We start from the raw sequence: 23,318 nt of genomic DNA, 5'->3' as shown, positions 1-23,318 counted from the left end.
GCCACATCCATTTTCATCACATTTTTCTATTATATTAATTATAAAATCACACAATTATTTGGCCATTATTTGTGCAATTCCATATCTACTTTCTTTCCCTATTTCCATCATCCTGCCACAATTAAATAGTCTATCTTCCAGTTCATTTAAAACAATCATAAATGTCTGTGAGAACTATTACTGAAAGCTTGCATGTTCCAAACATTAGATCTTTAAACTTCATTTGAAATTAGTGTTAGTATTGATGCAATCCACTGTGACCACAAGCAAGTTGAGGAGGAAAGGGTAAATAAATAAGGCTTAGACTTTCATGTCCCTGTTCATTATCAAAGGAAGTCAGCACAGGAACTAAAACAGCATAGGAATCTGGAGGCAGGAACTGACACAAAGGCCATGGACGGGTGCTGCTTACTGGTTTGCTCCTCATGACTTGCTCAGCTTGCTTACTTATGGAACCCAGGAAATCCTGTCCAGGGATGGAACCACCCACAATGAGCTGGGCCTTCCCATCAATCACTACAGCATAATTCTCTACCGCAGAATCTTATGGGTGCATTTTCTCAATTGAAGTTCCCTCCTTTCAGATAAAACTAGCTTGTATGAAGTTGACATAAAATTAGCTGGCACACCACTATAGTTCGTTTAACCATTTATTGTCTCTTTTACAGTTTGGGGTGTTAGACACAGACAACTTTGCTACAAGAATACTCAATATCTTTTGGAATAACTATTCTTAAGCACTGTGAAAGTAGGATACTACTCAAGATGAGATCAACTTTATTTAGTAACTTAAAAATACCTCAATAGGGCCAAGGAGAGGGCTTAACTGGTAAAGTACCTACTGTGCCAGCATGAGAACCCAAAGTTTCTATTTAGCACTCATGTAAAAGCTGGGCATAGCCAGGCTGTGGTGACACACACCTTTAATCTAAACATTTGGGAGGTAGAGGCAGGTGGATCTCTGAGTTCGAGGCCAGCCTGGTCTGCAGAGTGAGTTCCAGGACAGCCAGAGATACACAGAGAAACCCTGTTTCAGACAAAAAGAAAAGAACAGCTGAGCATAGTGAAGAGCTTTTGTACCTCTAGTCCCCATCCCTGGAGTGGAGGGGGCTTATGGGAATAGGCAGCAGGCAGATGCCAGAGATTGCTGGCCAGACAATCTTTCCTATTAGTGAGCTCCAGGTTCTATGAGAGACTCTTCCCCAAAAGATGAGATTGAGAGTGATGAAGACACCAATGCCAATTTCTGGCTTCCACATGCTGTGTATTTGTGAACATCGGTACCAGCATGCATATATGTATACACACACACACACACACACACACACATGCACGAACCGGCGCACATAAGCAGTCATAGTAGGTTAAATTTAGTTTCCTTTGTATTGCAGATATATTTTTAAAACATTCCTGTTACTTGGGACTGTAGTGTGTTTGCTCTAGAACCCATTTCCTATTAGATTTTATGGCACTTTGGAGAACCACTATTGTGCATGCGCATGTATCCAAGTAGAATGCGGTGCTGCATGCCCTGATGAAAGAGAAAATCGCCACTTCCAAAGATAGCCTTACTCTGCACCTTATCCCCAGGACTTTATTTTACTTTAAAGTAAAAATGCTTTAAATGTACTTTTGTCAGTTATTTTAGACAGTTAGTTTAACGAAGTGTATATTTTGTTTATAGATATGTGGTGGTGATTTTTCTTTTTCTGTATCACTAACCAGTCCTTTAAGTACTGTTATGTTTATTCTTTTTCTTGCCAACTATACTCACCATTCTCTTTTGACAAGAAATTGTATGCGTTGTGTGCAAGAGTAGAGTTAATACGTAAAAGATGATTGAAAACTTTGTTTTCTGTCACCAATTAATTTAATAAAAGAGCCTTGTAAAATGTAGGGCTTGATAGAATCTTCTTGATTTTTGCGTCATGACATGAGAACCACCAATGTAAGCCATATAAAGACCAAGTAGCCAACAAAATAATGTCATTGATTTCTGTTAATTATTTAGTTAATTAAGTTTTTTTTTTGAGATAGGATCTCATTATGCACACCCTGGCTGGTGTGCATCTTGTTATATAAACCAGGCTGGCCTTGAACTCAGATACCTGCCTGCCTCTGCCTCCCAAGTGTGAGTGTTGGGATTAAAGGCCTGTGCCATCATGCGTGACTCATGTCACTGATTTCTAGTGAATGAATAAACTGGCAAAGGAAGATCAAGACCCAGATGCCTAATCTGATTCTTTTAACCTTAACATGAAACACACAAATTATATATAATAATGTGTAGTGTATTCAGTGTGTATGAAAATTAGGATATATTTAACATAAATAGATAAAATCATTTCAAAAGCATGTTAGCTTAGAGAATTACTTAATGTATCTTTGTTATGTGTGCCAAAATCTTGTTATCCGTGAGTCTTATTTGTCTCAATATTTATATTTTGAATATTTAAAGAATATAATCTTGAAAATTAAATTTTTACTTTTTTTTTTTTTTTTTTTTTTTTTTTTGATTTTTGAGACAGGGTTTCTCCGTAGCTTTTGGTTCCTGTCCTGGAACTAGCTCTTGTAGACCAGGCTGGTCTCGAACTCACAGAGATCCGCCTGCCTCTGCCTCCCGAGTGCTGGGATTAAAGGCATGCGCCACAACCGCCCGGCCCAAATTCTTACTTTTTAATTTCATATGGAGTCACTATTTTTTTTAAGAAATGCATTTATTGTATTACTCAAATTTCTTCACTATTTTTCAAACACATACTTTTAAGACCCTGGAGATATATGGACATTAATTTGATGCAGTGTCTTGATATTTAATGTTGTGTTATAAAATAGGTTTATTATGACATAATCTTAAAATACTTTCAACTACTGAGTTTGAGAAATAGCACCATAATTTCTGTTTTTGTCCTGTTTTTAGAGTAAGTACCACTGAGTCTTGAAAAGTTGGCCTGGCCGTTACAGACTTTCCCTGCAACACAACTGGAGAAGACATGTTTTCTTAAAGCTTCAGCATTGCCGATGTCTGTGTATCCATACTAGAAGTCAGGGCTTTCACTTTTGTGTTTTAAATATTACAGTTTTCTTTCTAATTGGCAATATTTATAGTAGTTTACTTCTCTGCAGAAGATGGTTACCTTGGGTTGATATCATCAGCTATAACTACAAAGTTGCTCAGTTTTTCATACCTTTCATTCCTGGGGCTAGCTGTTTAACTATTTTAGATCAGAATATTGACGGAATTATACTTTTCTCATGTGAGAAAATCTTTTAAAATGCAGAAACATTTTCTTTCTGAATTCTTGATTAAGAGCACATTATTTAAATAATCATTAAGTTTCAAACAAAAAAAAACCTTACTTAATCATCCTTAGGATGCTACCTTGAATAATAGTACTGTGCCCTTTTGAAAAGACTCAATTTACTCTTCACATTTAAAAAAGTTTCTTTTTCAAAGTGTGTGTGTGTGCGTGTGCGTGTGTGTGTTTGAGCACAGGTGCCGACAGAGTTCATAGGCATTGCATCTTTGCAAAGCTATTGTTCATGAGGTTGTGAACAGTACAGTATGGGTGCTGGGAACTGTACTCAGATCTTCTGGAAGAGGATCAGTAAGTGTTCCTAACTACGGAACCATCTCTCCAGCTCCTTAATCTCATTATTTTTTTTTAATGTTACCCAAGTTTCTGTGGTCCAACTATTCTTATTTTAAAGCACTTTTCACACTACCATATTTTTGTTTTTACATAGACTTTTGTTTGGATAAATCAGAATGTAATGGGACTTTAATCTCCCCAGAGCCTTGATTTTTTTTCCCCCATAAAGTCAGTATCAGAAACAGGATCTATAATGCAAGACTCAGAACCTGAACCTCTGCTGTAACCAGAGCACAGGTTACCCATGTGAGTGTCTGCAAAAGATGTGAGAAAAATCTGCTCCAGGAAACTGAAAGACTTTGGTGGATAGGAACACTGAGCTAGGAGTCAGACCTGGCTTTGTGCAGCAACTAGCAGTGAACCCTTTTAGCCTCTTTTATTGCTCTCTTGGACATCTCAGTCCTTCTGATATTTTTTCTCAGGAGAATCAGTGAATATGAAAGAAGTGCAATAACATATGTTAAAGACATACAGGTCTCAAATCTGAGGCCACCAATTTCAGAAGCTCAGTAATTTGATTATTATTTTCTCACAACCTTCATTGTTCTGTGATATCATGTATGCCACGGGAGCATTTTCCTGCTTCTGGGGCAGTGGCATGCATGCCACAGGAGTGTTCTCCTGCTTCTGCAGTGGCAGTGGGCATACATGCTACAGGAATGTCCTCTTACTTCTGCAAGGACAATGCCACAGGAGTGTTTTCCTGCTTCTGCAGGGACAGTGGGCATGCATGCCATATGAGCGTTTTCCTTCTTCTGCTAGGGGCAGTGGGCATGCGTGCCACAGGAGTGTTTTCCTGCTTCTGCTAGGGGCAGTGACATGCATAGTTTGAAATTAGTCTTAACAGAGTTTGTGCTTTGATAAAACTCTTCTGTTATAAAATTTAAATATAGATAACTTTTTCATTACCAAAATGCCCACATTTTACTTTTATAGACCGTAGTTGTCAGTACAGTGTCATGTTTCAGAAAAGCTCTTCCCTGTACTCCATCCTCCGTTGCGACTCATCTCCTACTCCAGTGTCAGTTACAGCTGGTGAGCCAGTATTTGTCATTATTATTTAAAGCCACCTTTTTCATTAGGAGTTGGACTCCAGTTCACACTCTGTGGACTTGGACAAATGTCTACAGTGATGTATTGATGATGGGAGTATAGTATAGATGTGTAGATGGTTTGTTTGCTTTAGCAATATACGTGTTCCACTTGAACCACTTTCTTCCCCTCTGAATTCTTAGCAGTCAGCGTTTATAAGGTCTTCGTACCTTTGCCTTTCCAGAGTCTTGTAGCTTTAGTCATATAGCTGAGCATATTTTCATGTGTGATGGCTCATTTTTTTTTCTGTCAGCTTCACACAAGCTGCTTTCATCTGGGAAGAGGGAACATCAGTTAAGAAAATGCCTCCATTATTTTGGCATGTCAGTAGGTTTGTGGGGTATTTTTAAGTTTATATTCCTTATGGTAAATGCTAAGAAATTTTCCTGAAGTATTGCATAGTAACAGTACATTTAATTTTCTTTCAAATGCATAGCAATCATATTGTAAAGGTTTATTGATAAACCTTTGTGTTAGGTACATTAGTACTTTGTATATTGATCTGCTCTGTATGCTTCAGCTATCCATCATCTAAAACTTGCTTCTGAAGAGGACAGTAAAAACCTGCTATCTGAATTGGATTGAATAACACTGTGTGTTAACTGTAAACACCGACAATGCACTACGTGCAGCAGTCGTCCTGTCTGGTCATGGTCTGTACCCCTGCATCCACTTCTCCTTATTGTCCTCTGCTTTCCCCTCTCGCTTCTGCCAGCCATTGCTCTTTCTGCTTGTTTGTTCTCTGAACTACGCCTATTTATATTCTGTATAGGTGGAAAACTATGGTGCTTTATCTTTCCCCTGTCTGGCTTACTTCACTCAGTGTCTTCAGTTCCACCCCTGTTGCTATAAATGACAGAATTTTGTCATTTTGTGTCCCTTAATGGTAAATAGTAACAGCTCATTTTCATACTCAGTCCCCTAATTGTACTCACTGAGCATGTTTTCATGTATGTATTTACCACCCGTGCGTCATCATCATCATTTTTTTTTTTTTTTGAGTATGTAGCCTGGGCTATCCCAGAACTTGTAGATTAAGCTGTCCTTTCAAATCCACAGAAACCTGCCTGCCTCTTCTGGGACTAACAGTCCCAAGTGCATGACTAAAAGTCACTTCACAGATGTTTCTTCTAATGAGGCTCTTTGGCCTCTAGTTAGTTCAAGTTTTTCTCATTGAGTTGTTAGAGTTGTTTGGGTATTTTCATGTAAGTCCTTTATCAGATAATTAGCTTTATCTTCTTTTAAAATACTTGTGTTTTTAATCTTACCTTACTGGCTAAATTAATTTTTCAGATCTGTTTTTATTCTTTCTTGAAGATCTACTCCCAAAATAAATACAATGGTCCAAATGAGAGACTGACTGGAAATTCTTACACAGTTTTACCCTTACATGCTTAACAGAAAAGATTGTTTGTAGAAATTAAATATATAAAAGTACTCCTAAAAATTAATGGTCAGGCTTGAAGGCATTTAGTGTGTTTTGCATCAAGAAACTTTGCATTCAACTCACTTGGTTTCTTTGGACAAAATGAGAATTCTTCAGTTATTCAATATTTAAAACGCCACATCCCAAGGTGTTCCTGGAATTTGACTGTTTCTCAAGAAATGTGCAGAATTTTTTTAATCCACTATTATTTTTATTGTCTTGTCCCATTTTGAGAAATCATATTCTATATTATCACATGGATTTTTAAATTATATTTTAAAACACTGACTAGGTTCTCCATTGAAGAAATCTGTTTCATTTGTTTTATGCAAGAGGTTAAGTTCTTTAAAACAAAACCTGTTATTTGGTGAAAGCTTCTAGAACTTTACCAGTGTCTTATGCAGAGTAGTAGTAAGGAAGTGAGGCCAGAGGGCTACATGATGTGGGAAATTCTTGGCCTACAGCCACAGGGATGTCTGTTTAAAAGTTTAAATTTTTTCTGTGGTATTTTTTTCAGAAAATATTTCCAATTCCCTACATGTTAAAAGTGACCATTTGTGTTCCCTGTAGTGAGACACAAAGAAGCAAGGAGTTGCTGCAACTTAATGGTTTTCTAATCAAAATAAAATTGTTGTGCTATTCATCTGTAGAAAGGGTCTGCAAGTATGATTTTTGGTTTATTTTGTAAACAAATTCTTCTGGAAAGAGCATTGTTTGTGTTGGTGCTGATGACTATGCTTATTTCCTTAGCTTTCACTGGTGAACACATCTTTGGGTGGTCTTTTGCCTGGGGGCATGATACAAATATTTGCCTGTCTTGACAAATAGCCACCACCCTTCTATTTACCCCCACCCACTACCCTAACCTTCTTTTTGAAACTGGCCAAATGAGTGTGATTGGCTCATGTACTTTTGTGAGGCTTGCCTTTAGAGAATTTGGCTTAATGAAATCTTTATCATGTTTGATTAGTTGAAATGATTCTGAAATATATTCCTATTAAAATCACATTATTTACATTTTAAAGACTGTTTCAAAGGATTTGTTTCCAACTTAAGAGTCTGATTTTTTTCATGCCAATCCATAATTCATGAAAATGACAGACGAGAAGTATTTTTCTTTTGGCCTTTCCTTTGTTCTTAAAACATTTCGTGCATTCGGATTTTAAATTTTATCTACCTTCCTGAATCCACTTATATACCTATCCTTTTTCCTTGACTGTTTTGTTTTTGTTGTTCTATGGGTCTATAATGCATAATTCCACAGTGTAGGAGACTATTAAGGATGGTTTGTGCTTCCGTTTTTAAGAATCTTATTAAGAGAAAAGCAGAATATGGAGAATAAAGTTAATTTTAAACTCCCCTTTAAAAAAAAAAGAGAAAAGATATTTTATGTTTATAGTCTTTTGCCTGCATACTTGTTTGTGCACTATGGTACTTGGTGCCTGCGGAGGCCAGAAGAGGGTGTCAGATCCTCTGGAACTAGAGTTACAGATGGTTGTGAGTTGCCATGTGGATGCTGGGAACTGAACGTGGGTCCTCTGCAAGAGCAGAAAGTGCTCTTAACCACTGAGCCATCCTTCTATACTTTCTAGTTCTTTTATAAGGAAGATGGATTTTCAGAGTTATTATTGTATAATCTCCAAATGACACAGTACTTCTAAATTCTAAAAGTCTTTATTAATTTCTGGTACTTTTTTTTCCCCACAAAAAGCACTGAAATTTTACTGATCTTTGACTTTTCGTACATGACTTTTCAAAAAGGGTGGGAAGGCCAGGAATTTCCTTTGATGAGGCTTTATAGCCATTTTCCTTTCCTCTCTTACCTGAGACTTCTCAATAAGACTTTCCAGCTTAATCAGACTTTTAGTGCGTAACTCCAAAAGCGGGTGTGCGTTAGCCCTTTCAAAGTCCTTCATCTCTTTCTTTACTCTCTCCAGCTTCTCTAGTGAAGGGAGCTGACTTGAGCTTCTTCTCAAGAGTCTTTCCTTGAGTCTTTGCTCTATCAGCTCCCTCCCTCGAAGCATGCGCTCCTGGTGGTCTTTGATTTGCACCTGTTCCCTCTTTTTGACCTGCTGTCTTCTTTGTGCTGCCTGGCCTTCGTGCACAATACTCGGTAGCCTTTCATTGGGAAAAAGTCTACACATGGTGTTCTTAAACTCTCTGGCCTGGCCTGTGCTGTGGGCTTGCCTTTCCATCTGTTTCCTCTCTTTCTCAGATACCCAACAGTATCGTTTTCGTCTCTCCATGCTGTGTTGCTTCTGTCCTGGTTTCACAGCGCACTTCTTTCCCCTCATCGTTTCCACTGTTTTTTCGTCATGGTAAAGCTGCTTTGGCAAGCTAATAGTCCAGAGAACACGCTTCCTCTGTGATGCTTTATATTCCTTTGGTTACTCAGTAACCCAATGTCTTGGTGCTCTTGTGTGCATGCCACCCAGGTTCCAGAGTCAGGATCTTTACACCAGTGGAGACTCTTGACTTTTATCTGACTAGTACCTGTGGATGTGGTCGTCAAACCCAAATCTTCCAACTGCTGAGAATCGCTCCCAAAGAAGATGAGGGAGATTAACTTGTGAGGAGTGGCCACAGAAGGTAACTGGGCCCAAGGATGCCAAAGAATATGTAACTCTGCTTCTAGCCACTGTGCAGCTGCAAAAGACAACGCAGCTTCAGGTCCAGTGGGAGTTGTAGCGCTCTTACTCCGATAGCCTCAGAGTCAGTATTCAAGAGAGTGAGCACGGTGGCGTTTCTGTTCTCCTCACCTCCCGTTTGTAGGTTTTGTAGGTTGTGAGATACAGGTGAAAAAATATTCTGGATTGGGGTCCGAGCTAGAAAAGCAGCCATAGACCCCTTACTACTACTCCTTGAACTAATAGGATGTCACAATACGTGGTTGAAAATGCCATGGCAACCCAGACCTTCCTCGCTTAGAGGTTCTGCTCCCTCCCTGAAGCTCTCAGATGAAGTGTGCCATTCTCCCACTATTTTTAAAGACCAAAATTTGTTTGCATGATATAGTTGAATTGGTAAACAAAACACATGCTCATTCATTTATTTATTTTTTTTAAAGATTTATTAATTTATTATGTATGTATGTCTGCAGGCCAGAAGAGGGCACCAGGTCTCATTACAGATGGTTGTGAGCCACCATGTGGTTGCTGGGAATTGAACTCAGGACCTCTGGAAGAGCAGGCAGTGCTCTTAACCTCTGAGCCATCTCTCCAGCCCTCATTCATTTATTTTTATAAAAGTTCTTTCAGATGGTCTTGGTGGCATTGGCCTGTAGTTTAAGTGTTCCCAGAAGCCTAGGAAGGAGAGTCACCCGAACCTGGATTGTAAGACCCCCTCTTAATATAAGAGGAGAAAATGTTCTAAGAAAACAGCAGTGATCTAGCTATCTTAAAACTCTTATTATTTAGTGGCCGTGTTTCTCCCTAGAAAGCAGAACGATGATTGCCATGATTTATGTTCACAGTACCTATAAAAATGGATGTGATGGCCTCACGTGTTAGCATTAGGCAGAGGTTGCTCCCACAAGAAGAGAGCTGGAGCATGGGCAGACCTTCTGGGGTTTTCTCTCCAGCCTATCCTTATCAATATTTTCATGCTCTTACTCAATTTTCTACTAATATATCTCTTGAGATCACTTCTCTACAGCTCTAGCTTACTCCTTGTCATCTGGTTGTACTGCACTTATTCCTGCTTGTACTAAAAACTTGAGACTTTTTTGTTGTGAATATGAAAGTGCTGTAAATAGAAATAAGAAACCGAGCTTTTCTTCTGTGCTCTTCTTGGTAGCAGTAGAAGTAGTGAGAACTCCTTCAGGGTCCATAATTCTGAACAGAGCTTATTCAGTCCTGATGTGGGATTCCCCTCTGTATGCTATGAATATGTTTTATTACCATTGTTTAATAAAGAAAGCCACCTCGGCCTGTAGCAGGGCAGAATACAGCCAGGCTGGAAAAGATAGAGAGAGAGTAGACGGAGTCAAGGGGACGCCATGTAGCTGCCAAAGAAGAAAGATGCCAGCCACCAGCCAGGGCCTTACAGGTAGGCCACAGCCTCATGAGGATACACAGATTAATAGAAATAGGTTAATTTAAGATGTAAGAGTTAGCTAGAAATATACCTAAGCTATTGGTCAAACAGTATCGTAATTAAGATAATTTCTGTGTTATTATTCAGGTCTGGGTGGCCAGGAAATGAACAAGCAGACTACCCAGTCCTGTCATCTGTTGTATTTTACTCTTGACAGCATTTGCTGAAGTGACTCCAATGCATAAAAATGTATTATAGTATAAGAAAGGGATGAAGAGGAAAAAGTAACCTGATGTTATATCCAGGGAATAAAAAGATTTATTCCCAGCAACTATTGGGCCTTTAGTAATACAGCTATGAATGTATTATACCCTAAGCACACATTTATGTAGACTCTTTCTAAAGTCAGTTTCATTAGATAAAGCAGACTTTAACCATGATCTTGAGCCTTTATGAAAGTCAGATCCTGTTATTAGGAGATGCTACTTGGGGATGCTCATTAGGAGCAAGTTGGTGAGGCCTTCACCGCAAAGATTGAAATCCTAAAAGCAGTCTACTAGTCAGGTTGTGTTTATTATAATCTCTAATATGAATCCAATATCTGAAACAGAAGTTTTAAATCACAGAAGAACTTATCTGTTTGTCAAGGAAGGTTCCTTATTTTTATTGCAGTCTATGAAAATTCTGCATATAGTCACATAGGAGTTTGAGATCTGTCAAAAGTTAGTTGCCCCAAAGTATAATATCTTTCCTATTATTCACATCAGCTTCAAAGTCTTCTACTGTTGTCTTCAGAGATTTGCTAGTGTATATAAAGAGCTTGTACATGAGGCTGTAGAGACAAAAGGGTTGGTAAGAATCCACCTGTCTTGTCTGGAAGCTCAGTCTACAGGGAAAGGTTATATATGCACACTCAAAGATATGAACACATGTCCAATAAACAATTTTGATTAAATGTTAAACTTATGGTAGGCAGTTCTATGTGGGTAAATGTCTCAGGCTGACTTCTAGACAAAAATGTTGGCAAAGAAATGATGTTTTAAGATGAATCATGTCAGGAGAAATAAATGAAGATTTCAAGGAATGTTTGATCACCCAGAAACAAAGCCTATCTGCTAAAAGACCTAGAACAGTAGACTGAGTGTAGCCCATTTAGCACTGAATACATGAATATAGCCATCCTTGCTATGATTTGCTAGAAATGTGGCATGTGTTAATAACTTTGTGTTAGTGGGCTCAGTGAGTAATAAAGGGTGGTAGAGAGGGCAGAGAAAGAATAGTCATAGCGCTTTATGATCGGTGTTGCTTTGTAATTGGCCATCTGTAGTCATTCTCCTCTGAGGTGCATAAGCGGCCCTCTGTGGCTTTATGCCAACCAAGTTTTCCCTCCATCCTCAAATTCCAAACCTGTGGCTTGCAGGTATTGGTTTAGAACTTTTAGAAAGAATGGAACCATCATATGTTCTGTAGTCTGAGGGATGTCAGTGATAATAGTCCTCCACAGAACCCTGACTGCACTACGGTAATTCAGAGGTCTGCTCTGAGTTCCGTAGACCCAATTGGTTGAAATTCCATACTTACAGATAGGCAATACTATAGCTAATATGTTGGAAAGTAGGTAGAGATGTAACACAGTGCCTGTTACTAACTCACTAGTATTTGCTGTTTATCAATAAATGACTCTTACATTGTGTATGTAATTGCAAAAATTTAACAGTTTAGTAAATGTTAAATCAGTGCTAAATTTGTGCTTAAAAATTTGCTCCACTAAAGTTTATATAGACATATATTCAATAGTAACCACAAATTTAAATCTGTGTGAAGAAGTAAGAACATTCTGATTTTGGTAAACAGATATTAAACTGCTTTTCTAAGGAATCTACCGGGAATTTACCCATGATCCCTCAGTTTGTGGCATCAGGAGGGCGGTCTTCAGTTGTTTACCAGTCCTTCCCAATACTTGGAAGTCTCTATGCTTTGTGTAAATCACATTTCTTCAGGGCTCTCTACTGGCAGCTTCCCTGCTGATTTTTAATCACATCTTTTATTTTTTGAACAGTTGCTCAAGTACTGTTTGTGTGCCTTGTCATTGGAGTTTTAACTTCCCTTTCTTGTTGCTTTGGGGAACATATTGGGTTCATATGTAATCATAAGAAAATTATAATCCCTAGCTTCAGGAAGTTTGTAATCTGAAATACCGTCAATGTAGAAGCATGCAAAGGTAATGTAAGAATGATATCCACAGGCAATACAAATGAGAAAATAAGTACATAGAAATAACTGTTCTCCACTGGAATTCCAGCTTTATAAAAGTGAAATATTTATGAATGTATTACCAGAAAGGGATAGTTTGATGAAGTTTCTAAGTTTATGATACTGACATATTGGTATTATATTATATTATCATCTTTTATCAACCTTGAAGTGACTTACTGTTCAAATTGGGGACACTGGTTTGAAAGGTCCTCTTCAGTCATAAGCCATAAAAATGCCATGGTGGTTTTGGGGTTTTGGCTAAAAATAGCTTGTCCTGATTCTGTGTAGGTGTGCTTACCATATTTGTTTATATTTGCTCAGTGTTGGTACTGCCTTTATTTCCAGAAAAAAAATTTTAAGTGTATTTATATCTTGTTTGTGTTTGAACTTCTGAGCAAACAAAATTGAAGATGTAAAATCACACACAATTTGCAACATTAAATAAGGTATCTATTTTAGACAACACCAGCATCTTTGCCTGTCTTTCAATCGTTTTATACTTACTAAATTAGAGCTCTGCATGTAAAAACTTGCTGCTATTTTCATCTTCAAACTCATGATTGAGTCTAATGTGGATAAATACTTCTGAAATCCAGATAAACAATATCTAATGCTTATATAATACTTAATATTTATAAAGCTTTGTAAGGATAGGGTATTTCTTGTCTTTCTTTTTTAGTTTTTTGTTTTATTTAAATATAAAATGTGCATATGAATCATCTATTAATTTTCTTAAAATATTTGTATTTATTATTATCTTATTGTGTTTGTATAGTGCATGTGTGTTATGGAGCGCATGTGGAGGTCAGGGGGCATCGTAGGTTCTACATATCCATCTTGGTCCATCAAGCTTACCAGCATATTTGTTTTCATCCCTGTACGGAGATTAGTGACTCTGATGGTTATTTCGGCTGGTCTTTCCACCACAAAGCACTCTTAGCACAGTAAGATGTGTGATTTGGCAGACTAGGCCCTTGTGGGACCTTGTGCCTTTGTTGTCTTGGGACTTTCATTACCAATGCTGTGCATTAGATCTGACCTTGAATTTCTCTACACCCTTTAGATGCTTCTGGGTTTCCTTCACTTCCCTTACTTTTGACATATCAGCAAGACTGGTGCCAGATGAACCAGCTCAGACCTCACAAGATGTCAGACAGCTGCCATGATGCTGTGTGGAAGGCAGCTCCCACTTCCTCATGCAGTGCCAGGAAGGGAGGTCTTACTTAAGATTTCATGGATACTGGATCTTAAAATTACTTTTCACCAGTATTGGACTCATGATATTTTATACACTATCCATTTTTAAAAAGAAAATTAAAGTTATAGCATCATTATAATGTTAATGAAAATAACAACTATGGAGTTTCTGGGGGAACTACTAGGCCCAGTGGAAATGAAAGCATTGTAGGATTATTTTTAAGTAAAATCAACTTACCCTCTCTCTCTCTCTTTTTTTTTTTTTTTTTTTTTTTGAATGCAGAAGTAGGTGAGGATATCCAGTCCCAGATTCTATTTACTTACTTATTGGAAGGAACAGAATTGGGTTTATTAAGTAAAATGTGGGGTTCATTTAGTAAAGATAGTACATCTTTAGGTTTTAACAGGGGAGGAGGCATGACAGGGTCAGCAGAAAGAGAGGAAATGGCAATAGCAGTGTGGTCTTCTTGAGGATTTGCCAGTTAAGGTTTTTAAAGGAATGTAAAATAAAATTCAACAGTCTGGGCAACACAGTGAGATCACCATCTCCAAAATAAATGAATTAAAGAAAAAATAAGTTCTACAGAATCAGAGCTTTCCAGAGCACAGAGGTGACAAACACCAAATGGAGACTTCATAAGTGCTGTGAATGGAAGCCCAATGAGGGCATCAGATCTCCTAGAATTTGAGTTACAGACTTTGTAACTGTCATGTGGATGCTGGGAATCAAACCCAGGTCTGCTAGAAGAAAGTCAGTGTTCTTATCTGCTGAGCCATCTCTCCAGACCTTAAATATAGTCAGTTCTTATTATTTGTTATAGGATCTCTAAGATTGCCACAGATGCTAAGTTACCAAATAGTGACCTGTCACTGCTAAGTAAATAAGTACCTAAGCATACATCCTGAAATTATAATCTTAAGTCCTAAAGGCAAATAATCCTAGTGGATTTTGTTTTCTTTACTTTAACAGCAGCAATAACAAACTGAGATTCGAATGCTGATGTGTTGTCAGTGGCCACTTGTTTGTTCCTAGACACCCAGACCTGAAATAATCACACAGAAGCTATATTATTACAAGACTGCTTAGCCTATTAGCTCACACTTCTTATTGGCTAGCTCTTACATCTTAAATTAACCTATATCTATTAACCTGTGTATCTCCACGTGGTTGTGGCCTACCAGTAAGGTTCCATCCAACTTCCCATATCTGTCTCGTGTAGTGGCTACATGGCTTCTCCTTGACTCTGTTACTCTTTCTTTCTCTATCCGCTTGGAATTCCTGCCTTGCCCTATTGTGCACTGCAATAGGCCCAAGCAGCTTTTTTATTAACCAGTGGTATTTACAGCATACAGAGGGGAATCCGGCATCAATGATGGACTTTCGGAGGCTGTTTTCTCCAGCCAGATTCTGAGTTAAAGCCATTGGCAGTCGGCTGCATTGCCCACTATGCTCTTGCATTAGCTGCTTCTCCTCCAGAGACTAGACTCACCAAGAAGCAGTGGAAGGGAGGAAGGGTTTATTTGCCTCAAAGTTTCAGCCCAATCTTGGTGAAGAACGTATGATGGAGATGTTAGGAATGCCTTAAGCTGTGGCAGCAGGATTGTAAGGCTTTTTACTCACAATCCCGGTGGATCAAGAAGCAACAAGAAAACAAGCAATGGGGCAGCACTAGGCTGTAAGACCTTGCTTTCTGCCCTCACCCTTCCATGATTTCTTTCTTACAAGTAGGTTTCATTTTCTAATGATTCCATAACTACCCCAAATATGGAATAGCTACAAGTGGAGGACCTAGGGTTCACAGCCATGAACCTGGGGGGAGGGTACTTCATAAGTAACCATGACTACCCTCTAGTCATTATTTAAGTGAGCTGAAGCAGGAGGGCAGTGTGTGCCCTCAGACCAGGTGAAGGAGGTATGCACATGGGCAACTCATTTTGTCATAGTTTTGTTTCTTATAAAGATCCTGACCACTTGACATGTTCCAAGTATGCAGTTTGCAGAGGTACAGCATGTCACTACAGAGTTGGACGATCAATAGTATTTAGTTTTGTGCTCTTGCCTAAGAGTTGGGAGTGTGTATTTGATTGTAATTGGGCTAAAAGAAATAGCTAAAATGTGATGAAAAGAACTTTTATTTTTCTTGATCAAAGTGACAATTCCCTGCATGGTACTTTCCTCTGGTTCAATGTTGATTTCAGTTGAAATTGTCTTAGAAGTCCCAATGAAGAAAAGAAGAGGAAGAAGGCACATAATGGTGCTTAGATATGCAGTGAGCAGCTAATCCTATCAAAACAGCCACCTACCTGCATTTGTCTTAACTGAGAAGAATACTTAAGTCATAAATGATTAAGCTTCCTCTATTTTACAGAATGCAAAATTGATGGAGCCAACCATCCTCCTTTTGTGTAAATTTTCCTGGTTTTGTTTTATTTGAAAAGGAAACTCAGGTCCTCTGGAACAGTAGCAAGTCTCTTGAATGCTGTGCCTTCTCTTCAGCCTTTTTACTTAAAAATTTAAGTTATCATTACATCATTTCCTACATTTCGCTCTCCTCCCTTTAACCTCTATCATGCACCTTGATTTTATTCTCTTAAATTCATGGCCTCTTACCCCTTATTGGTTGCACATACAACAGACACTGCTCAGTCCATGTAATGCTACTTGTATGTGTTTAATTTCAGGGCTGACCAAGTGGTATTGGATAACCAATCAGTAACTCCTTCTGGGGAAAACTCTTCCTATCTCTCAGCATTTCTGGAGGGTTTGTGTGTCTCTGTGTGTATGTGTGTTTGTGGGTTTTTTTGTTTTTTGTTTTTTTTTGTCTGAAGATTTTATAGAGGTCAGAGCTCTCCAGTGGCTGGCTGCTTTACTTTTCTGATCTTCAGCTTGAACCCCAGTATCTGTCTCTGGGTTTTTATTATTCATGCTGCACACTCCCAAGCCTGGCTTTTGGATCTGGATGCTGGGGATGTGAATTCAGGCCCTTCTGTTCTTACTGACTGAGCCATCTTCCCATCCCTCTCTGTTCTTCTGAGGCCTAAGAGTCAGTTTCTTAACCAAGACCTGGCAGTTGCTTTCTCCTGGACACCATAATTTATCAGGCTTCAGTCCCCACTACAGAGGCAGGAAAGTGCCTGTGCTTCTTAGATGGTATAGAGTCTGAGCCCTGAAGATGTAGATTTAGCCTGTGGAGCAGATCCCTCTGTGCAGCACAATTTGCTTGGTTTGCTTCCCCGTGCTTTTACTGTGTTTATTGCTTGTTTCCCTCGACACTTTAATTTCTCATTCTATTTTTCCCATTTAAGCATACAAATTGTACAGATTTTTTAAAATGTCAATTTAGTCTGCACTTCAGGCAGTTAGGAAACACCATAATTCACTTACATATAAAAATGTTTTTACCAGCTAAAATAATATTTTCAGTTTTAGGTTTTGCCTTGCTTGCAGAATCTGTATGTTATACTTGTTCATTTTCATGGAAAATCTTTATATCTCTACACTTGAGCCGTAGTGCTTATATTTTTGGTCAACTAATTTTAGCCTACTCTCAAGAAATCACTCGTTCATACATTTGACACATTTTCTTTTTAACCCGAAAGCTTTGCGATGGTGCTGCTTTCCCATTCGCCCAGATCCTTTAGTAAATCTCCTTGAATATTTCAGAAACTTTTATTGCCTCCTTTGGAGATGTGCTTCTTATTAATAATTTTTAGAGTATACTCTATTTTAGTTATTTTAGTTTAATTGATAAGAATATAAATCTCAGTCAGCCAAATGGTGTTTAAAAGAAATATACCACTGTTATTGTAAATGACCTTGGTTTTAATAACTGGGCTCATATGTTATAATGTTATTAATACCCCAATAGCTTTTGTGATACTTCTTTTCAAATGGTATTTTTTTTACTATTTTTTTTATTCTTTTTTACTTAAAATTTCCAACTGCTCCCCGTTTCCCATTTCCCTCCCCCTCCTCCCACATATTGCCCCCTCCCCCCGCTCCCCTCCCCCTATCCCCACTCCACTTCTCCTCCCCCTAGTCCACTCCCCCTCCCTCTCGATACTGAAGAGCAGTCCAAATTCCCTGCTCTACATGAAGACCAAGGTCCTCCCACTTCTATCTAGGTCCAGGAAGGTGAGCATCCAAACAGGCTACGCTCCCACAAAGCCAGTTCATGTATTAGGATCGAAACCTAGTGCCATTGTCCTTGGCTTCTCATCAGCCTTCATTGTCCGCCTTGTTCAGAGAGTCCAGTTTCAACCCATGCTTATTCAGTCCCAGTCCAGCTGGCCTTGGAGAGCTCCCAATAGATCAGTTCCACTGTCACAGTGGGTGGGTGCACCCCTCGTGGTCCTGATTTCCTTGCTCATGTTCTCCCTCCTTCTGCTCCTCATTTGGACCTTAAGAGCTCAGACGGTTGATCCAAATTGGGTCTCTGTCTCTCTCTCGATCCATCGCCAGATGAAAGTTCCCGTGCCATTCTCCTTGGCCTCTCGTCAGCTCTCATTGTCCACCACATTAAGAGAGTCCGGTTTTATCCCATGTTTTTTTCAGTAGCAGTCCAGCTGGCCTTGGTGAGCTCCCAATAGATCGGCCCCCCTGTCTCAGTGGTTGGGTGCACCCCTCATGGTCCTGACTTCCTTGTTCATGTTCTCTCTCCTTCTGCTCCTCATTATAACCTTGGGAGCTCAGTCCAGTGCTCCAGTGTGGGTCTCTGTCTCTATCTCCGTCCATCGCTAGATGAAGGTTCTATGGCGATATGCAAGATATTCATCAGTATGATTATAGGATAGGTTCATTTCAGGTTCCCTATCCTCAGGTGCCCCAATGAACTAACTGGGGACATTGCCCTGGGCTTCTGGTAGCCATTCCAGGTTCAAGTCTCTTGCCAACCCTTAGGTGGCTCCCTTAACTAAGGTATGAGTTTCCCAGCTCCCCCATCCAACCTTCCTTTACCCCCAATCACCCCGATTCCCCCAGTTCCCCTCATCCTCTCCTTCACACTTTTCTCTCCCCATCTCCCCTCACCCCCATCCCACCCCACCCCCCAAGATTCCCATTTTTTGCCCATCAATCTTGTCTATTTCCCATAGCTGGGAGGATATCTATATGTTTTTCCTTGGGTTTACCCTCTTGTTTAGCTTCTTTAGGATCACAAATTATAGACTCAGTGGCCCCTATCCATGGCTAGAAACCAATTATGAGTGAGTACATCCCATGATCTTCTTTTTGGGTCTGGGTTACCTCACTCAGGATCGTATTTTCTATTTCCATCCATTTGCATGCAAAATTCGAGAAGTCATTGTTTTTTACCGCAGAGTAGTACTCTAATGTATATATATTCCACACTTTCTTCATCCATTCTTCTATTGAAGGGCATCTAGGTTGCTTCCAGGTTCTGGCTATTACAAATAATGCTGCTATGAACATAGTTGGACAAATACTTTTGTCATATGCTAGGGCATCTCTTGGGTATATTCCCAAGAGTGCTATTGCTGGGTCCAGGGGTAGGTTGATCCCAATTTTTCTGAGAAACCGCCACACTGATTTCCAAAGTGGTTACACAAGTTTGCAGTCCCACCAGCAATGGATAAGGGTACCCCTTTCTCCACAACCTCTCCAGCAAAGGCTATCCTTGGTGTTTTTGATTTTAGCCATTCTGACAGGTGTAAGATGATATCTCAAAGTTGTTTTGATTTGCATTTCTCTGATCGCTAAGGAGGTTGAGCATGACCTTAAGTATCTTTTGGCCATTTGAACTTCTTCTGATGAGAATTCTCTGTTCAGTTCAGTGCCCCATTTTTTAATTGGGTTAATTATCCTTTTAAAGTCTAGTTTCTTGAGTTCTTTATATATTTTGGAGATCAGACCTTTGTCTGTAGTGGGATTGGTGAAGATCTTCTCCCAGTCAGTAGGCTGCCTTTTTGTCTTAATGACAGTGTCCTTTGCTTTACAGAAGCTTCTCAGTTTCAGGAGGTCCCATTTATTCAATGTTGGCCTTAATGTCTGTGCTGCTGGGGTTATACATAGGAAGCGATCTCCTGTGCCCATATGTTGTAGGGTACTTCCCATTTTCTCTTCTATCAGGTTCAATGTGTTCAGATTGATATTGAGGTCTTTGATCCATTTGGACTTGAGTTTTGTGCATGGTGATAGATATGGGTCTATTTTCATTCTTCTACAGGTTGACATCCAATTGTGCCAGCACCATTTGTTGAAGATGCTTTCTTTCTTCCATTGTATACTTTTAGCTCCTTTATCGAAAATTAGTTGTTCATAGGTTTGTGGGTTAAAATCCGGGTCTTCTATACGATTCCATTGGTCGACTGCTCTGTTTTTATGCCAGTACCACGCTGTTTTCATTACTGTAGCTCTGTAATAGAGTTTGGAGTCAGGGATGGTAATGCCTCCAGAAGTTCCTTTATTATATAAGATTGTTTTGGCTATCCTGGGTTTTTTGTTTCTCCATATAAAGTTGATTATTGTCCTTTCAAGATCTGTGAAGAATTTTGATGGGATTTTAATGGGGATTGCATTGAATCTATAAATTGCCCTTGGTAGAATTGCCATTTTTACTATGTTGATCCTCCCAATCCAGGAGCAAGGGAGATCCTTCCATTTTCTGGTATCCTCTTCAATTTCTTTCTTCAATGCCTTAAAGTTTTTGTCAAATAGATCTTTCACTTCCTTGGTTAGAGTTACCCCAAGATAGTTTATGCTTTTTGTGGCTATCGTGAAAGGTGATGATTCTCTTATTTCCCTCTCTGCTTCCATATCTTTTGTGTATAAGAGGGCGACTGATTTTTTGGAGTTGATCTTGTATCCTGCCACATTACTAAAGGCGTTTATCAGCTGTAGGAGTTCTTTGGTAGAGTTTTTGGGGTCGCTCATGTACACTATCATATCATCTGCAAATAATGCAAGTTTAACTTCTTCCTTTCCAATTTGAATCCCCTTTATCCCCTTATGTTGTCTTATTGCTATTGCTAAAACTTCGAGAACTATATTGAAGAGGTATGGAGAGAGTGGACAGCCTTGGCGTGTTCCTGATTTTAGTGGGATGGCTTTAAGTTTCTCTCCATTTAATTTGATATTAGCTGTCGGCTTGCTGTATATAGCTTTAATTAAATTTAGGTATGACCCTTGTATCCCTAATCTCTCCAAGACTTTTATCATAAAGGGATGTTGAATTTTGTCAAATGCTTTTTCAGCGTCTAATGAAACGATCATATGGTTTTTTTCTTTCAGTTTATTTATATGATGGATTACATTGATAGATTTGCGTATGTTAAACCAGCCCTGCATCTCTGGTATGAAGCCTACTTGATCATAATGGATAATTTTTCTAATGTGTTCTTGGATTCGGTTTGCCAGAATTTTGTTGAGGATTTTTGCATCGATGTTCATGAGTGAGATTGGCCTGTAATTTTCTTTCTTGGTTGGGTCTTTGTGTGGTTTTGGTATCAGAGTTACTGTAGCTTCATAAAAGGAATTTGGCAATGACTCTTCTGTTCCTATATTGTGAAATACCTTAAGGAGTATAGGTATTACGTCTTCTTGGAAGTTCTGGTAGAATTCCGCATTGAAACCATCTGGTCCTGGACTTTTTTTGGAAGGGAGGTTTTTGATAACTGCTTCTAATTCTTCACGACTAACAGGTCTATTTAGGTTGTTCACCTGGTCCTGGTTTAACTTTGGTATATGGTATTTATCTAAAAAAGTGTCCATTTCTTTTACATTTTCCAGTTTTGTGGCATACAGGCTTTTGTAGTAAGATCTAATGATTCTCTGAATTTCCTCTGTGTCTGTGGTTATGTCTCCCTTTTCATTTCTGATCTTATTAATTTGCAAATTCTCTCTCTGCCGTTTGATTAGTTTGGATAGGGGTTTATCAATCTTGTTGATTTTCTCCAGGAACCAGCTTTTTGATTTATTGATTCTTTCAATTGTTTTCTGTGTCTCTATTTTGTTGATTTCAGCCCTCAGTTTGATTATTTCCAGTCTTCTACCCCTTCTAGGTGAGTCTGCTTCTTTTTTTTCTAGAGCTTTCAGGTGGGCTGTTAAGTCTCCAATGTGTGCTTTCTCTGTTTTCTTTAAGTGGGCAGTTAGTGCTATGAACTTTCCTCTCAGGACTGCTTTCGTAGTGTCCCATAGGTTTGAGTATGTTGTTTCTTTATTTTCATTGTCTTCAAGGAAGACTTTAATTTCTTTCTTTATTTCTTCCTTAATCCAGGTATGGTTCAGTAATTGACTATTCAGTTTCCATGAGTTTGTAGGCTTTCTGGGGGTAGCATTGTTGCTGAATTCTAGCTTTAATCCATGGTGATCTGATAAGATACAGGTGGTTATGAATATTTTTTTGTAACTGTGAATGTTTGCTTTGTTACCGAGTATGTGGTCGATTTTTGAGAAGGTTCCATGAGCTGCAGAGAAGAAGGTATATTCTTTCCTATTTGGGTGGAATATTCTATAGATGTCTGTTAAGTCCATTTGATTCATTACCTCCATTAATTCTCTTATTTCTCTGTTAGGTTTCTGTCTGATTGACCTGTCCATTGGTGAGAGAGGAGTATTAAAGTCTCCTACTATTAATGTGTGCGGTTTGATGGCTGCCTTGAGTTTTAACAATGTTTCTTTTACGTACGTGGGTGCTTTTATATTAAGGGCATAGATATTCAGGATTGAGATTTCATCCTGATGAATTGTTCCTGTTATGAGTAGAAAATGTCCCTCTCCATCTCTTCTGATTGATTTAAGTTTGAAGTCAACTTTGTTAGAAATTAGTATGGCCACACCTGCTTGTTTCCTAGGTCCATTTACTTGATAAGCCTTATCCCAGCCCTTTACTCTGAGTAGGTGCCTGTCTTTGTGGTTGAGGTGTGTTTCTTGTAAACAGCAGAATGTTGGATCCTGTTTTCGTATCCAATCTCTTAGTCTGTGCCTTTTTATAGGTGAGTTGAGTCTATTGACATTAAGTGATATTAATGACCAGTGGTTTTTAACTCCGGTCATTTTTTTTTTTAGTAGTAGATTTTGTGTGTTTCCCTTCTTTGAGATGTGCTGGTAAAGGGTTTCTAGATGTCTGAGTTACTGTGGTCATTGTTGGACTCCTTGGTTAGTGATTTTCCTTCTATTACTTTCTGTAAGGCTGGATTTGTGGCTACGTATTGTTTAAATTTGTTTTTATCCTGGAAAATTTTGTTTTCTCCATTTATAGCGAACGAAAGCTTGGCTGGGTATAGTAGTCTGGGCTTGCATCCATGGTCTCTTAGTTTCTGAAGTACATCTATCCAGGACCTTCTGGCTTTCATGGTTTCCATAGAGAAGTCAGGTGTAAGTCTGATAGGTTTACCTTTATAAGTAACTTGGCCTTTTTCCTTTGCTGCTCTTAGTATTCTTTCTTTATTCTGTATGCTTTGTGTTTTGATTATTATATGGCGAGAGGATGTTTTTTTTTGATCCAGCCTATTCGGTGTTCTGTATGCTTCTTGAACCTTCATAGGTATATCTTTCTTTAGGTTGGGAAAGTTTTCTTCTATAATTTTATTAAATATATTTTCTGGACCGTTGAGCTGCGCTTCTTCTCCTTCTTCTATTCCTATTATTCTTAGGTTTGGTCTTTTTATTGTGTCCCATATTTCCTGAATGTTTTGTGATG

At 38.8% G+C, this 23,318-nt stretch overlaps 2 protein-coding genes across 5 annotated transcripts in view; one reads left to right on the top strand and one right to left on the bottom strand.

Annotated features, from left to right (window-relative positions):
• Supt3h (SPT3 homolog, SAGA and STAGA complex component) overlaps nt 1–23,318 on the top strand; it is a 411,458-nt gene that overhangs the window by 106,882 nt on the left and 281,258 nt on the right. The window lies entirely within an intron of this gene.
• Nucleotides 7,893–8,417, bottom strand: LOC130890602 (putative uncharacterized protein ZNRD1-AS1). Its single transcript, XM_057794695.1, has one exon. The coding sequence runs from the start codon at nt 8,415–8,417 to the stop codon at nt 7,893–7,895; it is 525 nt and encodes a 174-aa protein (XP_057650678.1).

The sequence above is a fragment of the Chionomys nivalis genome, chromosome 19, assembly GCF_950005125.1.
Source record: "Chionomys nivalis chromosome 19, mChiNiv1.1, whole genome shotgun sequence".
Lineage (NCBI taxonomy): Eukaryota > Metazoa > Chordata > Mammalia > Rodentia > Cricetidae > Chionomys > Chionomys nivalis.
Note: the sequence above shows the minus strand (reverse complement) of the source record. Positions and strands in the feature narration are given on the sequence as shown.

Coding starts and splice junctions, on each gene's coding strand:
- LOC130890602 (XM_057794695.1), bottom strand. CDS start 8,417: ATGGAGAGACGAAAACGATACTGTTGGGTATCTGAGAAAGAGAGGAAA.